At 36.1% G+C, this 19,079-nt stretch overlaps 1 protein-coding gene across 2 annotated transcripts in view; it reads left to right on the top strand.

The window, feature by feature from the left end:
- WDHD1 (WD repeat and HMG-box DNA binding protein 1) overlaps positions 1–19,079 on the top strand; it is a 53,538-nt gene that overhangs the window by 31,777 nt on the left and 2,682 nt on the right. For both annotated transcript variants that reach the window (XM_005211844.5, NM_001192766.1), the window contains exons 13-25: positions 825–1,009; positions 3,797–4,038; positions 5,470–5,607; positions 7,165–7,321; positions 8,710–8,824; positions 9,707–9,838; positions 11,868–12,085; positions 12,180–12,298; positions 12,482–12,538; positions 14,526–14,569; positions 14,997–15,167; positions 16,001–16,131; positions 18,758–18,896. In XM_005211844.5, coding sequence (XP_005211901.1) covers positions 825–1,009; positions 3,797–4,038; positions 5,470–5,607; positions 7,165–7,321; positions 8,710–8,824; positions 9,707–9,838; positions 11,868–12,085; positions 12,180–12,298; positions 12,482–12,538; positions 14,526–14,569; positions 14,997–15,167; positions 16,001–16,131; positions 18,758–18,896 — 1,848 coding nt within the window. The remainder of the gene's footprint in view (positions 1–824; positions 1,010–3,796; positions 4,039–5,469; positions 5,608–7,164; positions 7,322–8,709; positions 8,825–9,706; positions 9,839–11,867; positions 12,086–12,179; positions 12,299–12,481; positions 12,539–14,525; positions 14,570–14,996; positions 15,168–16,000; positions 16,132–18,757; positions 18,897–19,079) is intronic.

Genomic DNA, 19,079 nt, shown 5'->3' with positions numbered 1-19,079 from the left:
GAACAAGGTATGGCACAGTAGGCGTTTAATATATATTTATAGATAAACAACTACATTAACTTTTTGTCTTAACTTTAAGAGCTAAAAAAGTTTAATGTGTTTATTTGTTGACTGCTTCAGTTTTTCCACTGAGGACTTGAACAGTTGTCCTTTTTGAATGGTATGGTCCTGGCATAAATTTATAGATAAATATTAAAGGTGATGTTTTATTTAAAAAGAAAAACTTTTTATTGTCTCATCAGTAGTCATCATCAGGTGGTAGATCTTAATTTTTCTAATATTGTCAGGTACTTTATTTAGTAGTTATATTTGTGGTAGAATAAAGGAAACACTAGGGCTTAGAGGGAGCCAGTAGTGTACATGAGTGGAATACAGGTTTTCAAATGGTATCAATTTATGCTGCCTTATAATATATATATTTATGCCATGACTATAAACCAGTTGCTTGGGCCAAAAAAGTATGCAGTCATTTATATCCATATTTGTAAATAAACTTTCGAAACGTTTCTTTTGAGGAATTTAATGGTTCAACTGTTCAAAGGCCAATTGTAAAATATTTTTTATGAAAGTAATATACTTTAAAAATATTAAGTAAAATACCACATTTGCTAATAAATAAGTATGTATGTACCTTTTCATGAGGAAAAGAATAATTAGTAATTGTTGCTCTGATGCTCAAGTATCTACTGTTACCTGAAAGTGGTTGCTTCCATAACTTAATCCCTTATACAGACTACATTATTTGTTAATTTGTAGTATTTTAGCCTGCTGATTCTAAGAACTTTAATCTTTCTCACTTGTATTTAACCTTAACATGTTTGTAGGTGTGGAACTCTATTGGAATTATTCGCTGCTATAATGATGAGCAAGACAATGCCATAGATGTGGAATTCCATGATACTTCTATACACCATGCAACACACTTATTAAACACTTTTAATTACACAGTAGCAGATCTTTCCCATGAAGCTGTTTTGTTGGCATGTGAAAGCACTGATGAACTAGCAAGGTAAATTCAAGATATTTAGGAGAACTTCATTACTGTTGAACTTTGAAATTTAGTACATAAAGTTGTAAGACAAAAAACAAAATTATACATCTTTTGTAGTATGGAATTTCAGGAAGAAACGTTTAGTACAAATACAATACACCTATAATACCTCAGAACGTATGTCTGATTTTGCCTGATTGTCCCCTTCTTTCATAATAATACACATATTGTAAACAAGCGAGTTTAAGTAGTACAGAATTTTTAGAAAATGAAAATTGCCTGAAGAAGTCTTCTCTCAAATATAATTACTCTTAACAATTAACAGTTAGTCTAATTCCAGCCTTGAACAACTGCTGATCTGGGTTTTGTCACCGTAGATTAGATCTGCGACTTCTCTTTTAAAAAAGGGAGGAGGGAACACATTGAAAAATTTTTTAAGTACTATTTGTCATTTTGACTTTTTGACTTAATATACTTCAGACTTCTTAGGTATGTTAGTAGGTAGGTAGGGTAAGTAGGTAGATATGGAGACAAGAAAATTATGGAAAAGCGATGGATGCAGAATCTGTATTTTTTTAAAAGAAGAAAGCATTTTATTCAGCTTTGTTATTTCAGCCAGCTTGCCCTCTCCTGTTGATTTTTTCAGCTGATCATGGTGCTTATTATACATTTGATCCTAGATTTTACTAACTCCCAGGTTATTTGAAATTAAAATCCTTCTGACTGATACTTTAGCTCCTTGCTGCTCAATGTATGGTCCACAAACTACGGGCATGGTCACCTGGGAGCATGTTGAAAACACAGAATCACAGACCCAACTCCATACCTTCTGAGTCAGAATCTGCATTTTAACAAGATCCTCAGGTGGAAGAGTATGCATTAAAGCCTGAGAAATACCAGATTGGGTCATTTTAATATTTTAATTGGTTTCCTAATTTACACAATGTAAAATCAACTCAGTACTTGATTTTTGAATTAAATCAGTTTACTAAAATAAATCACTGTTGACTCAGTGTCTAACTCAGAATATCTTACATTATTAGAACATCTATTTCCATGTGCAGGTTTTTTTAATTGAAATACAGTTGTTTTACAATATTATGTTAGTTTCTGCTATATAGCAAAGTGATTCAGTTATATATGCATTCTTTTTTATGTTCTTCCCCATCATGGTTTATCATAGAATATTGAATGGAGTTCTGTATGCTATTCATTTGGGCCTCATTGTTCATTCAGTCCTATATATGTACTAGTTTGCATCTGCTAACCTTAGACTCGCAATCCTCCCCCACTGCTCCCCCTGCAGTTCTTCCTTCCCCCTTGGCTCCATGTGCAATTTTGATTTCAGATTGTTAGGATTGTTACGATTTCCTGATTGACGATTGTTCTTTTTGTTTTCCTAGATACATTATTTCACAGTCTTAGACAATATTATCCTTTTATTTTGTTCTTAATTTTTTATTGAAGTATAGTTGATTACAGTGCTGCATTAATTTCTGCTGTATAGCAGTGATTCAGTTGTATATATATATTCTTTTCCATTATAGTTTATCACTGGATATTGAATATAGTTCCCTCTGCTATACACTAGGAACTTGTTTACCCATCCTATATATACATTAGTTTGCATCTGCTAATTCTGAACTTCCAATCCTTTCCCCCTTCCCCACTTGGCAACCACAAGTCTGCTCTCTATGTCTGTGAGTCTGTTTCTGTTTTGTAGATATGTTCATTTTTGTCGGGGCTTCCCACTCCAGTATTCTGGAGAATTCCATGGGCAGAGGAGCCTGTTGGGCTACAATCCATGGAGTCACAGAGTCGGACAGGACTGAGTGACTGACCCCTCACCTCATTTCTGTCATATTTTAGATTCCACATATAAGTGATATCATATGGTATTTTGTCTTTTCCTTATTTACTTAGGTTAATTTTTTTTGGCTGTGCCCACGTGGCTTGTGGCATCTTAGTTCCTCGATCTGGGATTGAACCCACACCCTTGGCAGTGAAAGCAAGGGGTCCTAACCACTGGACTGCCAGGGAATAATTCCCATCCCCCTTTATTTTAAATTTGAATTTAAAATTACTATTCAGGAAATCAGTATTGCCTCTGATTCTAAATACTATGACATCTACATTCTGAAGCTTACGTTTCATAACAACTTACATGTATATATAGACGTAAAAGTAAAAAGACTGGAAGCACAAATCAAATTGTTAGCAGTGGTTGGTAATCTCCCTGGTGCAATAATATTTAATATTTTTTCTCTTTATTCTCCCATATTAAAGGTTTTGTTTTTGGTCCTCAGCAATGAGAGCACTCTTGCTGATCATTTTGATGCTTCCTTTCTTTTTAAAAATATAGTCATGATGTTTATATGTGTGTGTAACCTTGGATCATGTTCTGCTGATTTTATCCTGGGTTTTTTTCCATTTAACATGTTGTGAACATTTTCCTGTATCTTTGAATCTTCTTTAATAACATGACTGTTAATAGTTTTAACATAGTACATTTTAAGGATATTTCATAATTACTTTCTTAAAGCTGTTTTGTTTATAAACGGTCGTTTTTTGTGTATATTATACAGCATATAAAGATGCCGTTATTTGTGTATAATAGAAAAATAAACTTTGATTTTGTTATTGTTTATCAAAAATAAACTGTTTGATTTTATTCTATTTGTTATAATAGAAAAATAAACTATTTGACTTTGTTACTTGATTTTGAGTATCATGCTTTTTATATATATATATATAAAAATATCAGATGTGAAAGTTTGATTGTTTTTGTCTTGTTTTAATTTTTAGCAAGCTTCACTGCCTGCACCTTAGTTCTTGGGATTCAAGCAAAGAGTGGATAGTAGACATGCCTCCGAATGAAGATATTGAAGCCATATGTCTTGGTCAGGGATGGGCTGCTGCTGCCACTAGCTCCTTGCTTCTTCGCTTGTTTACCATTGGAGGTGTTCAAAAAGAGGTCTTCAGTCTCCCTGGGCCTATTGTATCAATGGCTGGACATGGAGAACAGCTTGTCATTGTTTATCACAGAGGTAGATTTTTTTCTAGTATTTTATATTCTTTTGTATTCTTCATGTTCTGTCTTTAGTACCCATCATTGTGCTAAGACTGGTCTTAATAGGTTACTGATCTGGATTAATTTTATGACTCACAAGTAAAAAAATACAGTTTGAGAAACTACCCTGGGTTATTTCATTAAGACCCATGGCTTTAGTACATCTCTGTGTTCATGACCGTAAGTTAGTATCATCAACCCTACTCCCTTCTTATATCTGCAGACTTACATATCCAGTTGTCAACTTGAAATCTCTGTGTAGAGTTTTGACACACCTCAAACTTAACTTGGTCACAGTAAAGCCTCTGGGCTTTTTTTCCCCTCCGAACTTGCTCCTTCGTTTTTTGATCTTGATAAATGGCGTACTGCCCAGTATTCAAGGCAGAAATGTAAGAGTTATCTTTGATTCGTCTCTTCCCTCACACCCCTAGCATCACTTCTGTCAGCAAAGTCATATCATGTCAGTACACACAACACGTTCCACACCTCCACTAAAACCTCAGTCCAAATGAGACATCGTCTCTTAGGTGTTACAGTAACCTCTGACTAGCTTTTCATCTTCAGTTCTTACTGTTAATTTTTTAAAAACATAAATCCAGTCACTTCCCTCTTCTGCACAGATTCCTCTAATGATTTTCTGTTGCTTTAGAATAAAACTCAAATTTGTCACGGGTGGCCAAGTCCTACATGAACTGACCTTTGCCTGCCTCTTCAGCCTCATCTCTTACTATGTTTTCTCTTGTCAGTGATTCTGGCCCTACTGACTTCTTTGTGTTCTTCAAAATCACCATGTTTGTTCCATTGGGCCCTTTTCATTAACTGTCCCCTATCTACTATAGTGCTCCTCCTCTTACCATTTGGATGGCCAGCTCCAACTTGCAAATCGTATCTCAGTTTAAATTTCACTTTTTCCAAGGGCCACCTTTGTCCAGTCTAAAGTAGCCACTCAGTCTGACCCTCTGTGTCACATTAGTATTTTAATCCTCAATGATGACACTTAGTATTTTCTTTCTTTTTTAAATTGGTTTTTCCTCTCCTACCTGAATATGAATTTCATGAGAACACTGACTTTGTCTTATTTACATTGTAGCCTCAGTACTTGGTACAAAGAAAGCTCTCTGTAAATACTTTTTGAGTATTTACAGTTATATTCTTGAGAATTACCACTTATAAATCTCAATTCTTGAGAATTACTACATACATTACCACTTTATGTAAAGTTCTCATTTATGTAACATACTGTTCTAATGCCTTATTGCTGCCTCAGATAAAAAGATTATCTATAAAAAGTACTGCTAATTAATCTAGGAATTTATCACAAAATAAACTAAATTCACAGAAAATAGATTAATTATTTTAACTATAATTAACCATTGATACCTGACTTATATTTACATTTTCTCACTAGGTACAGGATTTGATGGGGATCAATGCCTTGGAGTTCAACTGCTAGAGCTAGGGAAAAAGAAAAAACAAATTTTGCATGGTGATCCTCTTCCTCTTACAAGGAAATCCTATCTTGTATGGGTTGGATTTTCAGCTGAAGGCAAGATAAATTTATTTATATTAAAGATATTTTTCAAGAAGAAAATTGTTGTTCATTATTTTATTCCTAATTAATTTGTTTAAAGATAATTTGTCTGTATTTTATGTTTAAAGTACTTTATTTTAATATGTTAACAGAACTGAAAACTAGGGTTTCCAGGCAAGGTAGCTGCTGTTTTATGTACAAGATGTCTTCTTCTGATTAGAAAACTTACTAAGAGGGAAATAAATTTTTCTGAAAGTTTATTAGCTAGTAAAGAGGAGATACAAGTACCTGTTCAAATTTTGGCTTTTCTAGCAGAGTCTACGTGGAAATCAGGAATTTTCTATTGCTGCATTGTTCACTACAGTAACCACCAGCCAAATGTGGCTGCTGAGCACTTGAAAAGTGGCTAATCTGAGTTGAGGTGTGCTATAACTATAAAATACTTTGCAAATTTGGAAGGCTTAGTATGGAAAAAAGGATGTAAAAAATTTCAGTAATTCTTTTACGTTGATTACATGATAAAATGATAGTATTGGATATTAGATTGAATAAAAATATTATTAAAATTGCCTTCACATTTTTCCCCCTTTTCTCATGTGGCACTAAGAAATTACAAATTATATTTGTGGCTCACATATTTCTACTGAACAGTGTCCTGTTGCAGACCCAGTAGTGGGTTATGACAGACGTTTGAAGGACACTAAGGAGTGCCTTATTTTAAGGCACCTGTCAACCCTGTCTTCTGGCTTAAATATTTCTATTCTTGGGGATTCATCATTGGAAACTCCAGTTTGTTTTTAAAAATCCAACCATTTCTGAATGTGTTTTCTATTGAGATATTAGTCACTTATGCTGTAGTAATGTGACCATTAATAACTTCCATTTTTATTGGTTTGGTTTTTTCTTCCAATTACCTATCAGATCTAGACCCTGAGGAAACTGCTAGTAAGAGGGATGTGAAGTCTCAGATAAAAAAAAGGATAATTGGGAAATGTACCGTGCATTTCCTGAAATGGGGTCAGAGTAGGTGGGGAAACAGGGATGCTTACTTGTTCCCTAGGTAAGTTTAGGAAGAGAGCAGTGGGGAACTGTTGGGAATAGAACAGTGACGAGACCAGGAGAGAGGGGGAAGAAGAATACTAAAGACACATTTCTCTATATCATCACCTTGCATCAGGTTCTACTCATATTTCCAAGTCTCTCTCGACTAAGGAATCATCAGATTCAAGTTTTAACTTCTTTCCTGAAATTGGCTTTTTTAAAAACTGCTGTATTCCAGCAGGTGGCATAGTTTTCACTGAATTCATCAGGGTTTTTTTTTTTCCCCCTCTTTAAGTCATATCACTTGCAGATTTTTTTTTCCTTTTTGTTCAGTTAAGTCTTACTCTGTGGTTAATGAAATGTTATGGGAAATAATCTTGGATTATTTGCCCTTTTGGTTTTTTTGGAGGGGGTGTTTGTTTTCATTTTGAATTGAAGGTTAAGTGATCGGTGTGTATTTTTGAAAAAAAGATTTATTTAACAAATACATAGCTATGATTCCAGGTGATTTGTTTTTCTGTTGGTATATAGGTACCCCATGTTATGTGGATTCAGAAGGCATTGTTCGAATGCTTAACAGAGGACTTGGTCATACATGGACTCCTGTATGTAACACAAGAGAACACTGTAAAGGAAAATCTGATCACTACTGGGTGGTTGGTATCCATGAAAATCCCCAGCAGCTGAGGTGGGCTATTAGAAAATGCTCAGTTGACTCTTTTTAAAAGTACTTTGAAATTCTTTGTATTGTGCCTATCCTGTCAACTTAGTTAATTTATTTGTTTTCCCTAGTCACTAAATTAAGAATTTCTTTATATTCACTATGAAGTTTTCAACCAATTGCTTGACTTAGAGCTTATTGAACAAAATAGAAATTAAGGGACTTCCCTGGTGGTCAGTGGTTAAGACTCGGAGCTCCCAGTGCAGGGAGCACAGGTTCAACCTTAGGTCGGGGAGCTAAGAATTGGGAGTACATACATTAAAAGAGTATTCTACGTATATAAAGCACTATGATGAATGAATATTTTTTAATTATAAATTACATAAGTACTCATCCTGATGGGCATGTATAAGTGCCTTACATATCTTGTCAGAAAAGTCCTTGCCAACTGAACTATTAACACAAGGCATAGCAGAGCAGATAGATATACATTATAACCTTTTTACAATGATAGTGCATCTTCTGCTTCACTGTCACTAATATCTAATAATAAACACTTAACCTGTATTGGACATTTCATCATCTTTTTCTCTTATATGACACTTTCTACCAATAGTTACCAAGTATTTCCAAACTGAGGAATGAAAGTGAATATGCTTTATCACCTTTTTATCTTAAGGGTAATCTGTTTTCTAATATGGATCCTGTGACAAGTATTTATGCCACAATTTCTATATTTTGAAAGTGGACATTTTGCTAAGGAAAAATCTGAAAGGAGCTGATTTCACTTAGTGATTGTTCATTTAGTAAAGCTGATGTAGGGAGGGATTTTTGTAGTAATTGAAATATGTAGAGGGATAGTTTTTTTAGTTAATCAGGCCTGAAGTAGTTTTTTGTTTGTTTATTATAATATTTATATATTTATTTCGTGGTGTCAGCTCTTAATTGTGGCACATATGATCTTCAGACTTCTTTGCATTATGCAGGATTAGTGGCAGCATGTGGGGTCTAATTCCCTGACCAGGGATTGAATCCATGCATTGGGAGCACAGAGTCTTAGCCACTGGACCGCCAGTTGTTCAGTCACTCAGTTGTGTCCAACTCTTTGCAACCCATGGACTGCAGCATGTCAGCCTTTCCTGTCTTTCACCATCTTCTGGAGCTTGCTCAAACTCATATCCATTGAGTCAGTGATGCCATCCAACCATTTCATCCTGTTGTCCCCTTCTCCTTCTCCCTTCAGTCTTTACCAGCATCAGGGTCTTTTCCAGTGAAGTCCCCTAAAGTACTTTTTTAAAAGGGAAATTTGGAATAATGTTATTCCAAGTTAACGGACTTTTGGAAAATTTATAATGTAGCAGTTTTTATGATATTTTTAAAAAGTTTTTATGGTGAGACTCTTTCTTTTCTGACAGGTGTATTCCTTGCAAAGGTTCTCGATTTCCTCCCACCCTTCCACGCCCTGCTGTAGCTGTTTTGTCCTTTAAGCTTCCTTACTGTCAGACTGCCACAGAGAAAGGACAGATGGAGGTATGCACAAATCTTATCTTGACACTCAGTTTGATGATACCTGCCTATAATACAGGCATTTAAAATTATTCTGATGACTTTTGTTCTGTATTCCTTACTTTATAATTAAATAATAGCAGCAGCTGGGAGGGAGGAGGTCTTGTGAACCTCAGGGTACCCGGTTGCCATCTCTGCTTCCAGGGACTGTGTCTAAGAGATAAATGGGTATGACCATTAGGGCCTCACTAGGTAAGGCACTCACTGTCAGGCTTGGACAAGTTGTTAAGAGGATGTGCCTCCTTGAATTTTGTACCCTAGGCACCAGGCTTGCCTAATTTTAGTTCTAGCCCTGAGTCATTGATATCTTGGAACTGGTAATTCTAAACAAGAAACAAATCAGCTTTTACAAATCTAGTTTAACAAGTTCTCTGAGCATTAACCATGATAACTAAGAATCTTTAAAATGCTCTGCAGTTGACCCTTGAAGAACATGGGCTTGAACTGTGGGGGTCCATTTGTACATGGGTTTTTTCAATAGTAAATACTACAGTACTACATGATCCAAGGTTGGTTGAATCTGAGGATACTGAACCTCTGATTATGGAGCAACAGCATATAAGGAGGGCTGACTATAAATTACTTGGAGATTTTCAATTACACAGAGGGTAGGTGCTTCTGCCTGCTACATTGTTCAAGAGTCACTGTATTCCATCCCCTGTTTTCAAGTACAGAAGATAAAGTCAAACCATAGTATTACATTACAATTTGAATTGCAAAGTAAGCTGTAGAAAGGAATGTTTCAGAAAATATTTTATTCAGAAACTGCTGTCATATGATAAATATTTAACTCTTGCCTGATAGTCAGCTGATAGTTGACCCTAAGCAGTTGTTCCACTTTTGCAGGAACAGTATTGGCGTTCAGTTATATTTCACAACCACCTTGATTATTTAGCAAAAAATGGTTATGAATATGAAGAGAGCACTAAAAATCAAGCAACAAAAGAACAACAGGAACTTTTACTGAAAATGCTTGCGGTGAGTAAAATAAATACAGTGGGGAAAATGTTTTCTCTAGGTTGAATATGTTAATGGTATATGAATTAGCAGTTTTCACAACCTACAATTCTTAAGCTGTATCTGGTGGTATTGGTATTTTTCTCCCTTAAAAATACCAGTTTCCCAGTTGATGTTGCAGTTAAAATATTAAAGATACTACCTCAGAACACAGGAAGAAATGAACTGTTTTGGTGCTGACTCCGTTTTTATTTTTGCCCACTGGTCTGTACTGTAACAGGCCCTGTAGGTAATTTGGATGCTTGTTCATAAAGTTTGAGAAGTGGCTCCAGCTCCTGCTCTTATCATATGCAATGGATAAAGTTTGAGTGTAGACTTTTAGATCTCCAAGGCTGAATGAGCAGTCTTAAGAATTTTGATCAGGCTTTTAGAAAGCCTGTCTTTTGTTATCCTCTTAGGCAGCTGTGTGTAGTAAAAGTTTGTAGCCAGTGACCAGGTTTGATACCCTGGATATTTAAGTACATTTATCTTTAAAGATAAAAGAACTTTTTGAAAGATAAAGTTCTTAAGTTTGTATTCTCGTTGTAGGTTGGTTTATGAGGAGGAATATAATGTAATTTTTTCTCTGCTCTTCTTGTACTAGACTATAAACCCCTTGAGGGCCATGACCATGTCTCGTTCTCTGCCATTTACCAGGCACTGACAGTGTCTAATACACAGTAGACCTCAGTATTTCCTCAGAGAGTAAATGGCCCAGACTTTTCGTTTCATTTTAAGGTTGAGAAAAAGAGTTCTGAGGGAAAAGTGATATCTAAGTCCATAGAACTGATTGTAACTTCAGTCTCCAAAAGGTGGTGGTATTCACCATGTCACCTCAATGTAACACTGCCTTGAGTTTAGTATTAAAGAAATTTAATTAGTTTACTGTAGAGAAAGTTTTGTTCCATTTACAAAGTCCCATTTGTATACCAACATGAACTAGTAACCTTTTTATTTCCTACAACACAGGTAAGGAAACCTGTTTGAGTTATTCATGCTTTAGTCCTAGAGGAGCTTTTACCCTGGAGTACAGTGTTCCTCAGCAGGGTGGTCATAGCACTCTGTTAGTTCTTTAGTATTCCTGTCCCCTGGCAAATGCCCATAGTTCCACCTAGTTACTAGGAAACTATACTACTTTCATTTCCAAATGCCTCCTGAGGCAGCGTACCATCCAGACTGAGAGGTACTATTTATAGATAAGTGATTCTGGAAAACTTGAGAAGGATGTGCAAGTAAATATCTAAAGAGTCTGCTGATGAATCAGATTTGACATGTTAAGTAACAAGATAATACTTCCATGAGTTGTGAGACTTTTAGTTGTCTTCAAAGTACTCATTTTCCTCATGTTGTAAATACTTCAGTTGCCTTACTTTGAGTTGTTAAAATTCATACCAGAAGAAAGTCCATGTTCTGTGAGAGATGATAAATGAGTATTCTTCATTTTATATTGCAAGTATAAAAAATATAGCAAGAAAAAGGAGGTTGCTTGCTAATTTAGAAATTGTATAACTGTTTCTAGTAGTTAGAGATCATGGACAATCATACTTAGAAAACTAATGGGTAAATCTACTTGCCCACCCAAATTCACTTGGTAGCTTTTGTGTGCCACTTCTGGACAAAGTAATAACAAACAAATCATTTACAATCTATTCTTTCTTTCAATTTGCTACCCTGTTTGGTGACTGCAGGTGGTGGAATGGGTGGGAAACCATTTTTTAATTTTAAATAAATCCCTTACTCTTCTTGCAATTTATAATTTGAAATGTTATGTCATATTTCATTATTGAGTGTAAAAGTCACTTACGAAAAAATGCTGCCAATTAAACTGACTCACCATCAATTGTAAGATGCTTTCAACTTCAAGAGATATTAAAATGTGTAAAAATGTACATCTTAAAATCAGAGATACAGTCTCAAGAAAACTGTTTGTTCTACCAGGAGTATCTTTCTTTTATTTTTCAAAAAGTTTTACATAACATAATTTATCCCCTCCCATCCTTTTTTCCTTTAGCTTTCCTGTAAACTGGAGCGGGAATTTCGTTGTGTGGAACTTGCTGGTCTAATGACTCAAAATGCTGTGAATTTAGCCATTAAGTATGCTTCTCGTTCTCGGAGATTAATACTGGCCCAAAGACTTGGTGAACTGGCTGTAGAGAAGGCAGCAGAATTGGCAGCCACCCAAGCTGAGGAAGAGGAAGAAGAAGATTTCAGGAAAAAGTTGAATGTTGGGTAAGAAATACTCAAGTTGTTTGAGTTTTACTATCCTGCAATATTGACCTGGTCTTTTCATTGCTCTTTATTGAATAATATTACTCTTTTTTAGTTATAGTAATACTTCTACAGAGTGGAGTCAGCCAAGGCTCAGAAATCAAGTTGAAGAAGATACGGAGGATAATGGAGAAGCTGATAATACAGAAGAAAATACAGAAATACACAAACATGGTAAAATACATTTTAAAGGCAGTTTAAAGATGAGAAGTGTCATTTGTGTGACTTCCTTCATTTTACTTGGCTGAGGGAAATTGAATACCCATACATTTTCAAGGTGTCTTTTTGTCTGACTGTTGATTACAGAAGATTCCTTTATATTCCCATTTACACTGTATTGTTTTAATTATTCTATAGGACAGAACCCATTTTTCAAAAGTGCAGATTCCTCTGATATGCCAGCTCTTAAGTCAGGTAAGACATTTTTGATTTTGTAAATATGAAGGAAATTTTGAAGTAATCCTTAAAGTGCTACATCTACTCAAATACCCCTTACTCTTCAGGGCCTATTTTGTTGTAGTTGTTATTTTCAATCAGAAGTGTTAGTGAAACTGTGTTTATTTAACAGATACTTACTAAATGCCTATTGTGTGTCAGGTATTTGACTAGAGGGAAGATACAGAAGTGAAGTGGATGTGCATAATTGATCCCTGCATAAACCTTATACCAGTTGGCTTTTAAAAGTATATACATACATTATTCTGATTTTGAAAATATACTTCTACATGTGTACAGATTATTAAAAGAGCATATAACAGATGACTGTAATCTAGTCAGTGGGGGGGGGAATAGTTGGGACCCCAAGGAGCGCCTCGTGGAATGTTTAAAGCGGAGATCTCAAGGAGGAATGAGGCAGCCAGGCAAAGGTAGATGGGAGCAGAAGAGAATCATGTGGGCTTAAGGGACAGCATGTATGAACTTTGAAGAGTGGTTCACAGAGGACAGAGAGCAAAGAGAAATCGGTGCTGGATGGTTTTGGAGCGGTGAACAGGAACCAAACCATGCAGATCCATGTAGGCCATGGTAAGGACTTTGACCTTTATTTTGGGGTTGCCGGGAGGCTGTTGCAGGTTTTAATCAGGAGCATATATGGCACACTGTGCAGAGGAGGGTTGTGTATAAGGAGGCTACTGATGTAGTCCCAAGTGAGATTGATAGTGACCTAGACTGGGGTGGTGGTAATTGTTGAAGAAAGGGAGGAATTGAAGAGACATTTCTGAAAGTAATGTAGAGGGTATGGAAGTTCAGGGTGTGGAGAATGGCTGTCAGTTTCTGGCTTGAGTACTTGAGTGAGTGATGGTGCCATTTACTGAGTCAGGAGTAGGGAAATGTATCTTTAGATAGGAGGATGATGAAATTACTATGGGCTGTTCGGGTCAAGAGCTCGGGAAAGTAGTATCTCTGGGATGCAGATATAGAAGTTAAGATTGTTGATGTGAGTATAACAGTTTAAACCACAGGTATGTGTAAGTGAGCACTGGGGAGGATCAAAGTGAGGAGAAAATGAGCTTAGGCTTAGGGAATCCCCAACATTTATACATCAGGTAGAGGAAGAGGAGGAGGAACCATCAAAAGAAAATGAGAACAGAGAGGAAGGAGGTAAGCCAGGGAATGCATTATCTCAGAAGTCAGTGGGGAGATACTCTCAAAAAGAAAGGAACCCTTGGCTGTGTGGAATGTTGTTGAGAGGTCAAATAAGGTGTTGGCTGGAAAAGGTCCACCAGTTTGGGCTACATAGAGTTTATTGAGTTCTTAGAAAGAATAGATCCTGCAGGATGGTAGGGCTGGAAGCCATGTTTTGGTTGGAGGAGCATATGAATAGTGAGGGAATGGGAATAGCTGTGTAGACAGCTCTTGAGAAATTTGACTGCTTAGGGGATGTGAGACAGAATTATATGAGGGGTGAGGGTTGTGTGTGGCAGAGAATGTGTTTTCTATTTGTTTCTTTAAGTTAGGAAACTTAAGAAGCCAATGAAGAAGGAAAAGTCAAAGATGATGCATGTAGCCATTAATTCAGTTTCTTGAAAAGCAGGAATGGGAATTTCTTGAAAAGCAGTTTCTTGAAAAGCAGGGGTGGAATCTAGAGCACTTGTAGAGGAATTAACAATTAGCTAAAATAAGGCACCATTCTTCCTTGGTAATGTGAGAAAAGAGTAGATCTCTACATACTGTATTTGTGTAAATATATTGCATAGTGGCAACTTGGAATAGCTCTCATCATCTAATAGCTTTTATTTCGTCTTAACAGTAGGACAGAGGTCACATATAGTTATTAATAGTTTTAAAGTTGCAAAGTACAGTATTTTCATATAATACAGATTAAAATATTCATCATTATTGTAGAAGTCAAAAGTCTTCTCAGTTTTACGACTATTAAGTGAGGGTTTCTTTCTTATGAAAGGTGCAGTTACCTCTAGCAGCCAAGGACGAATAAACCCCTTCAAGGTAAACTCTTTCCAGTGATGTTTTCTATTACTTAAATACATTTCCATACAGAGAGAGATTTCCAAACTACCAGATGACCCTCCCCAGACTTAGAGGCATTAAAGACTGCAGCAGATTAAATTTTAAAATATTTAAGTAAGTAAATATTTTAAAATAAAAATGAAAGCAGCACTAGTTCATACTTGGACCGAGAATTTTATTTTCTACTTATCTTCTAAGAACCTACAGTTTTGAAAGGTACTCCCTATTTTTCTTGGGGATGTGGTATTTGGGAATATGTGCATCAGTCTGGATTATACCAAATGTATTCAGTTCTAAAGGTTAGACTACAATATAAACCTAATAGAAATTTAAAGGAAAAACAAATCTCTTGGGTTTTTTTCCTTCTTTAAGCTTTATGAAATGCTAATACTAGTTTGCTCTTTAGGTATCGGGCAATTCCAAAGAGCCAGCCATTTCAGTGAGTTCAGGACGTTCAACTAATATTTTAGACACTATGAACAAATCATCTAAGAAATCTACTGCACTTAATCGAGCTACAGATAATGAAAAGTCTCCAGTTATAAAGCCCTTGATTCCAAAGCCAAAACCTAAGCAGGTATGATTTCAGCTGCCTTCATCTACAGTAAACAGCTCGTGGTCTCTTTGTCTTACTTTAGTTTTGTTCACTTTTTCAGGTATGAGACAGGAGGCTCTGGTTGTTCATAACTGATAGTGTAGTGAGATCAGTGGTTCTCAATTCTAATTTTGCTTTGAAATCACTTTTTTAAAATATTAATACTTTAAATCATATTATACAGCTGCCAGATATTTAAGAAAGTATTAAAAATGCTCCCAATTAAACCAAGCCAGTGATTTTTGAAAGAGATATGTATTAGCATTTGTTTAGAAGAGACTCAGAGAGCCCCAGTCATTCCTGCCTCCTGGTCCTCATGACCTTGTGCAGCCCCTCCCCTCAAGTGTGATGGGATTACCCAGTAACTGTGACAATGTGGTGAGATGTCCCTTCCATGATTGTATTACTATTAATGTATAGACCCAGGCCAGGGACTCAGGCATGTGTCTATATTTTTTTCATTTCCTAGACAGTTCTGATGCCTGTCCCTGTTTAATGACAGCTAGCTTAGTAGCTGGCCCTAATCTTTCCTGTTCTGTATTCTGAGTTTTCCTCCCAGATTTTCTCCTGGTTTTGATAATTTTATCCCAGATTTGTCATCAGTAAAATAGGTAAACTAATTTGAGGTATAGTTTTTTGGAAGTTTTGTATGCATGTGTATAAATATTTACTTTCAACAGAAAACCTTAGGACTTACATGTTAGTGTAAGAATTCTAAATAATAATAGATATTTTTCCACATTTTTCCAAATTTGCTCGTAACATACAGAGTCATGCTAGATTTTGTTGCAGTATTCACATGTTTTTTTTCACAGGCATCTGCAGCATCCTTTTTCCAGAAAAGAACTTCCCAAGCTGACAGGACTGAGGAAGTAAAAGAAGAAAATCCTAAAAATTCATCATCTGAAACCCCAGCTGTGTGTCCTCAAAACACTGAAAACCAAAGGTCAGTACATAGAAAAATTTAGTATTCTCAAGATGCAATATTCCAATAAAAGGCACATAGAAGTAGCCATACAAAATTATGTGGCCCTGTTATTCATTAATATAAATAATACATTGGCACAGGTAGTGGGCATTCTGAAATCATGTAATTTTAGGGAAGCCACAAATATTGATTAGTATCTATTTACATTACTTATTAAAGTATGCTTTGATAAACTATCTGTGTTTTAAATAATGGACACATTTTACTGGGATACTATATTTTTTAATTAGTTCATTTTTTGTTTTTAAATAATATAGTTATATGGGAGAAACACAGTCAAAAGATACAAAAAGATGTGTGGTGAAGAGTAAATCTTTTTCCTATCCACTCAGTTCCCTGTGCACAAATACTCACTGCACAAATTTCTTCTATAGCCTTCTAGAATTATTCTATGCATTTTTTTTAGTTTACAAAAATGATAGTATGTACATTGTTCTGTGCCTTATTTTTTTCACTTAAGAGCAGGTTTTGCAGATCATTCCTTATTACTACATGAAGAGTTTCTTTAATCTTTTTACATTCATTGAATGGCTGTACCATAATTTATTTAGTTCTCTGAAAGTGGACAGAAAGTCATTGCTGGTTTTTTGCTGGTACAAATAGTAGTACAATTAATAACTTTATATGAATATTATATACATATAGCTGTAAGATCGGAGAAGGCAATGGCACCCCACTCCAGTACTCTTGCCTGGAAAATCCCATGGACGTGGAGCCTGGTAGGCTGCAGTCCATGGGGTCGCTAAGAGTCAGGCACGACTGAGCGACTTCACTTTCACTTTTCATTTTCATACATTGGAGAAGGAAATGGTAACCCACTCCAGTACTCTTGCCTGGAGAATCCCAGGGACGGAAGAGCCTGGTGGGCTGCCTTCTATGGAGTTGCACAGAGTCAGACACAACTGAAGCAACTTAGCAGCAGCAGCAGCAGCCGCTGTAAGGTGGATTCCTGTATGGTTCAAGCTAATGTACACTTACAATTTTGAAAGATAGTGCAAAATTGCTCTGCATGGATGTTTGTATCATTTTATACACCCCCAGCAATACGAGAGTCCCTGTTTGTCCACCAACTCATTATGTTACCAAATTTATTGATCTCTTGTATGCTAGATTTATTTGAAATACGTCAGCTATACTGAAAAAGTCACTATTTCAGTTTTTAAAATTTATTTATTTTTGGTTGCATTGGGTCTTTGTTGTGGTGCACAGGCTTCTCATTGCAATGGCTTCTCTTGTTGCAGTGGGCTCTAGAGCGTGTGGGCTTTAGCGGTTGCAGTGTGTGGGTGGGCTCAGTAGTTGCAGTTGTCTGGCAGCATGTGGAATCTTCCCTGAGCAAGGACTGAATCTGAATCCCCTGTATTGATAGGAGGATTCTTAACCACTGGACCACCAGAAAAGTCTCACCATTTCATTTCTGAGTTTATGAATTTCATGTAACTGTATCTCATGTTCAATTGCTCAGTCATGTCCAACTCTTTGCAACCCCATGGACTGCAGCACGCCAGGCCTCCCTCTCCATCGCCAACTCCCAGAGTTTACTCAAACTCATGTCCGTTGAGTCGGTGATGCCATCAACCATCTCCTCCTCTGTCGTCCCCTTCTCTTGCCTTCAATCTTTCTCAGCATCAGGGTCTTTTCAAATGAGTCAGTTCTTCGCATCAGGTGGCCAAAGCCTTGGAGCTTCAGCTTCAGCATCAGTCCTTCCAATGAATATTCAGGGCTGATTTCCTTTAAGATTGACTGGTTGGATCTCCTTGCAGTCCAAGGGACTCTCAAGAGTCTTCTCCAACACCACAGTTCAAAAGCATCAATTCTTCTGTGCTCAGCTTTCTTTATAGTCCAACTCTCACATCTCGTGTTAACCAATTTAATTTGACAGGGTAGCTGTAGTTTTTTTTTTTTTTGTCCTGAATTTAATTTAGCTATTAAACAGTGAAATTTTTATTTAAGAAGATTAAATTTTTTATACTTTCAACAACCTATACAGAAGAAAAGTGATCAGTAAATGTTAAAATATTTGTGTTAAATCTTCAAGTGTGACCTAAAAAACAGTTTGTGTCAGAACTGAAATCTAGTAACATTGACGTGTATGCTGTGTCCATGCTTTACATAATGGTAGAAGAACTGACCTAGGCTCCCAGGTCAGCTGTGCTAGCAGGAGAAAGGAGCTTGAGAGAAATCATGAAGATTTCAGATAGCTGGTTTAGGGAATGGAGAAAGGCTACCAAGAATTCATGGAAGGGTTTTATTGGACTAGAGGGGCTAAGGAAGATTGGAGACCTTGAGCCTGTCAATATTCATTAAAGAGTGCTTGGAAAATATAAATGTGCTTGGAAAATATAAATGTGAATAATCCCTTTGAATTGATCTTACAAAGAATTTCTTTCAACTCATTATTCCTGCAGTCTCTAGGCAGTTTTAAGTAATATGTAATTATGAATATTAACAAGTGTAATTAATTGTGTCTGTCTTACATTATATATAGGTATGCAAAGACTAATGGTTAATTACTAACCTGAAAAATCATAAAGCACTCCAGAACTATCTTAAGTATAAAACTTTTTTTGCATAATTGCTATTTTAGGCCTAAGACCGGGTTCCAGATGTGGCTGGAAGAAAACAGAAGTAATATTTTGTCTGACAATCCTGACTTTTCAGATGAAGCAGACATAATAAAAGAAGGAATGGTTCGATTTAAAGTACTGTCATCTGAAGAAAGGAAGGTAAGAATAATTGTACTGAGATTGAGACTTTAGTGAATTCCTGGCTTTTAAAAATTCTTATAGAAAATGCTTTTTTTCTGTGTTTTAAAACTGAATACACTCAAACTCTTGGTGGAGAGGAGATGCAACAAACGAAATGTCAGTTTTGACATCTGCTGCTGCTGCTAAGTCACTTCAGTCGTG

The sequence above is a fragment of the Bos taurus genome, chromosome 10, assembly GCF_002263795.3.
Source record: "Bos taurus isolate L1 Dominette 01449 registration number 42190680 breed Hereford chromosome 10, ARS-UCD2.0, whole genome shotgun sequence".
In the NCBI taxonomy this organism is placed as follows: domain Eukaryota; kingdom Metazoa; phylum Chordata; class Mammalia; order Artiodactyla; family Bovidae; genus Bos; species Bos taurus.
Note: the sequence above shows the minus strand (reverse complement) of the source record. Positions and strands in the feature narration are given on the sequence as shown.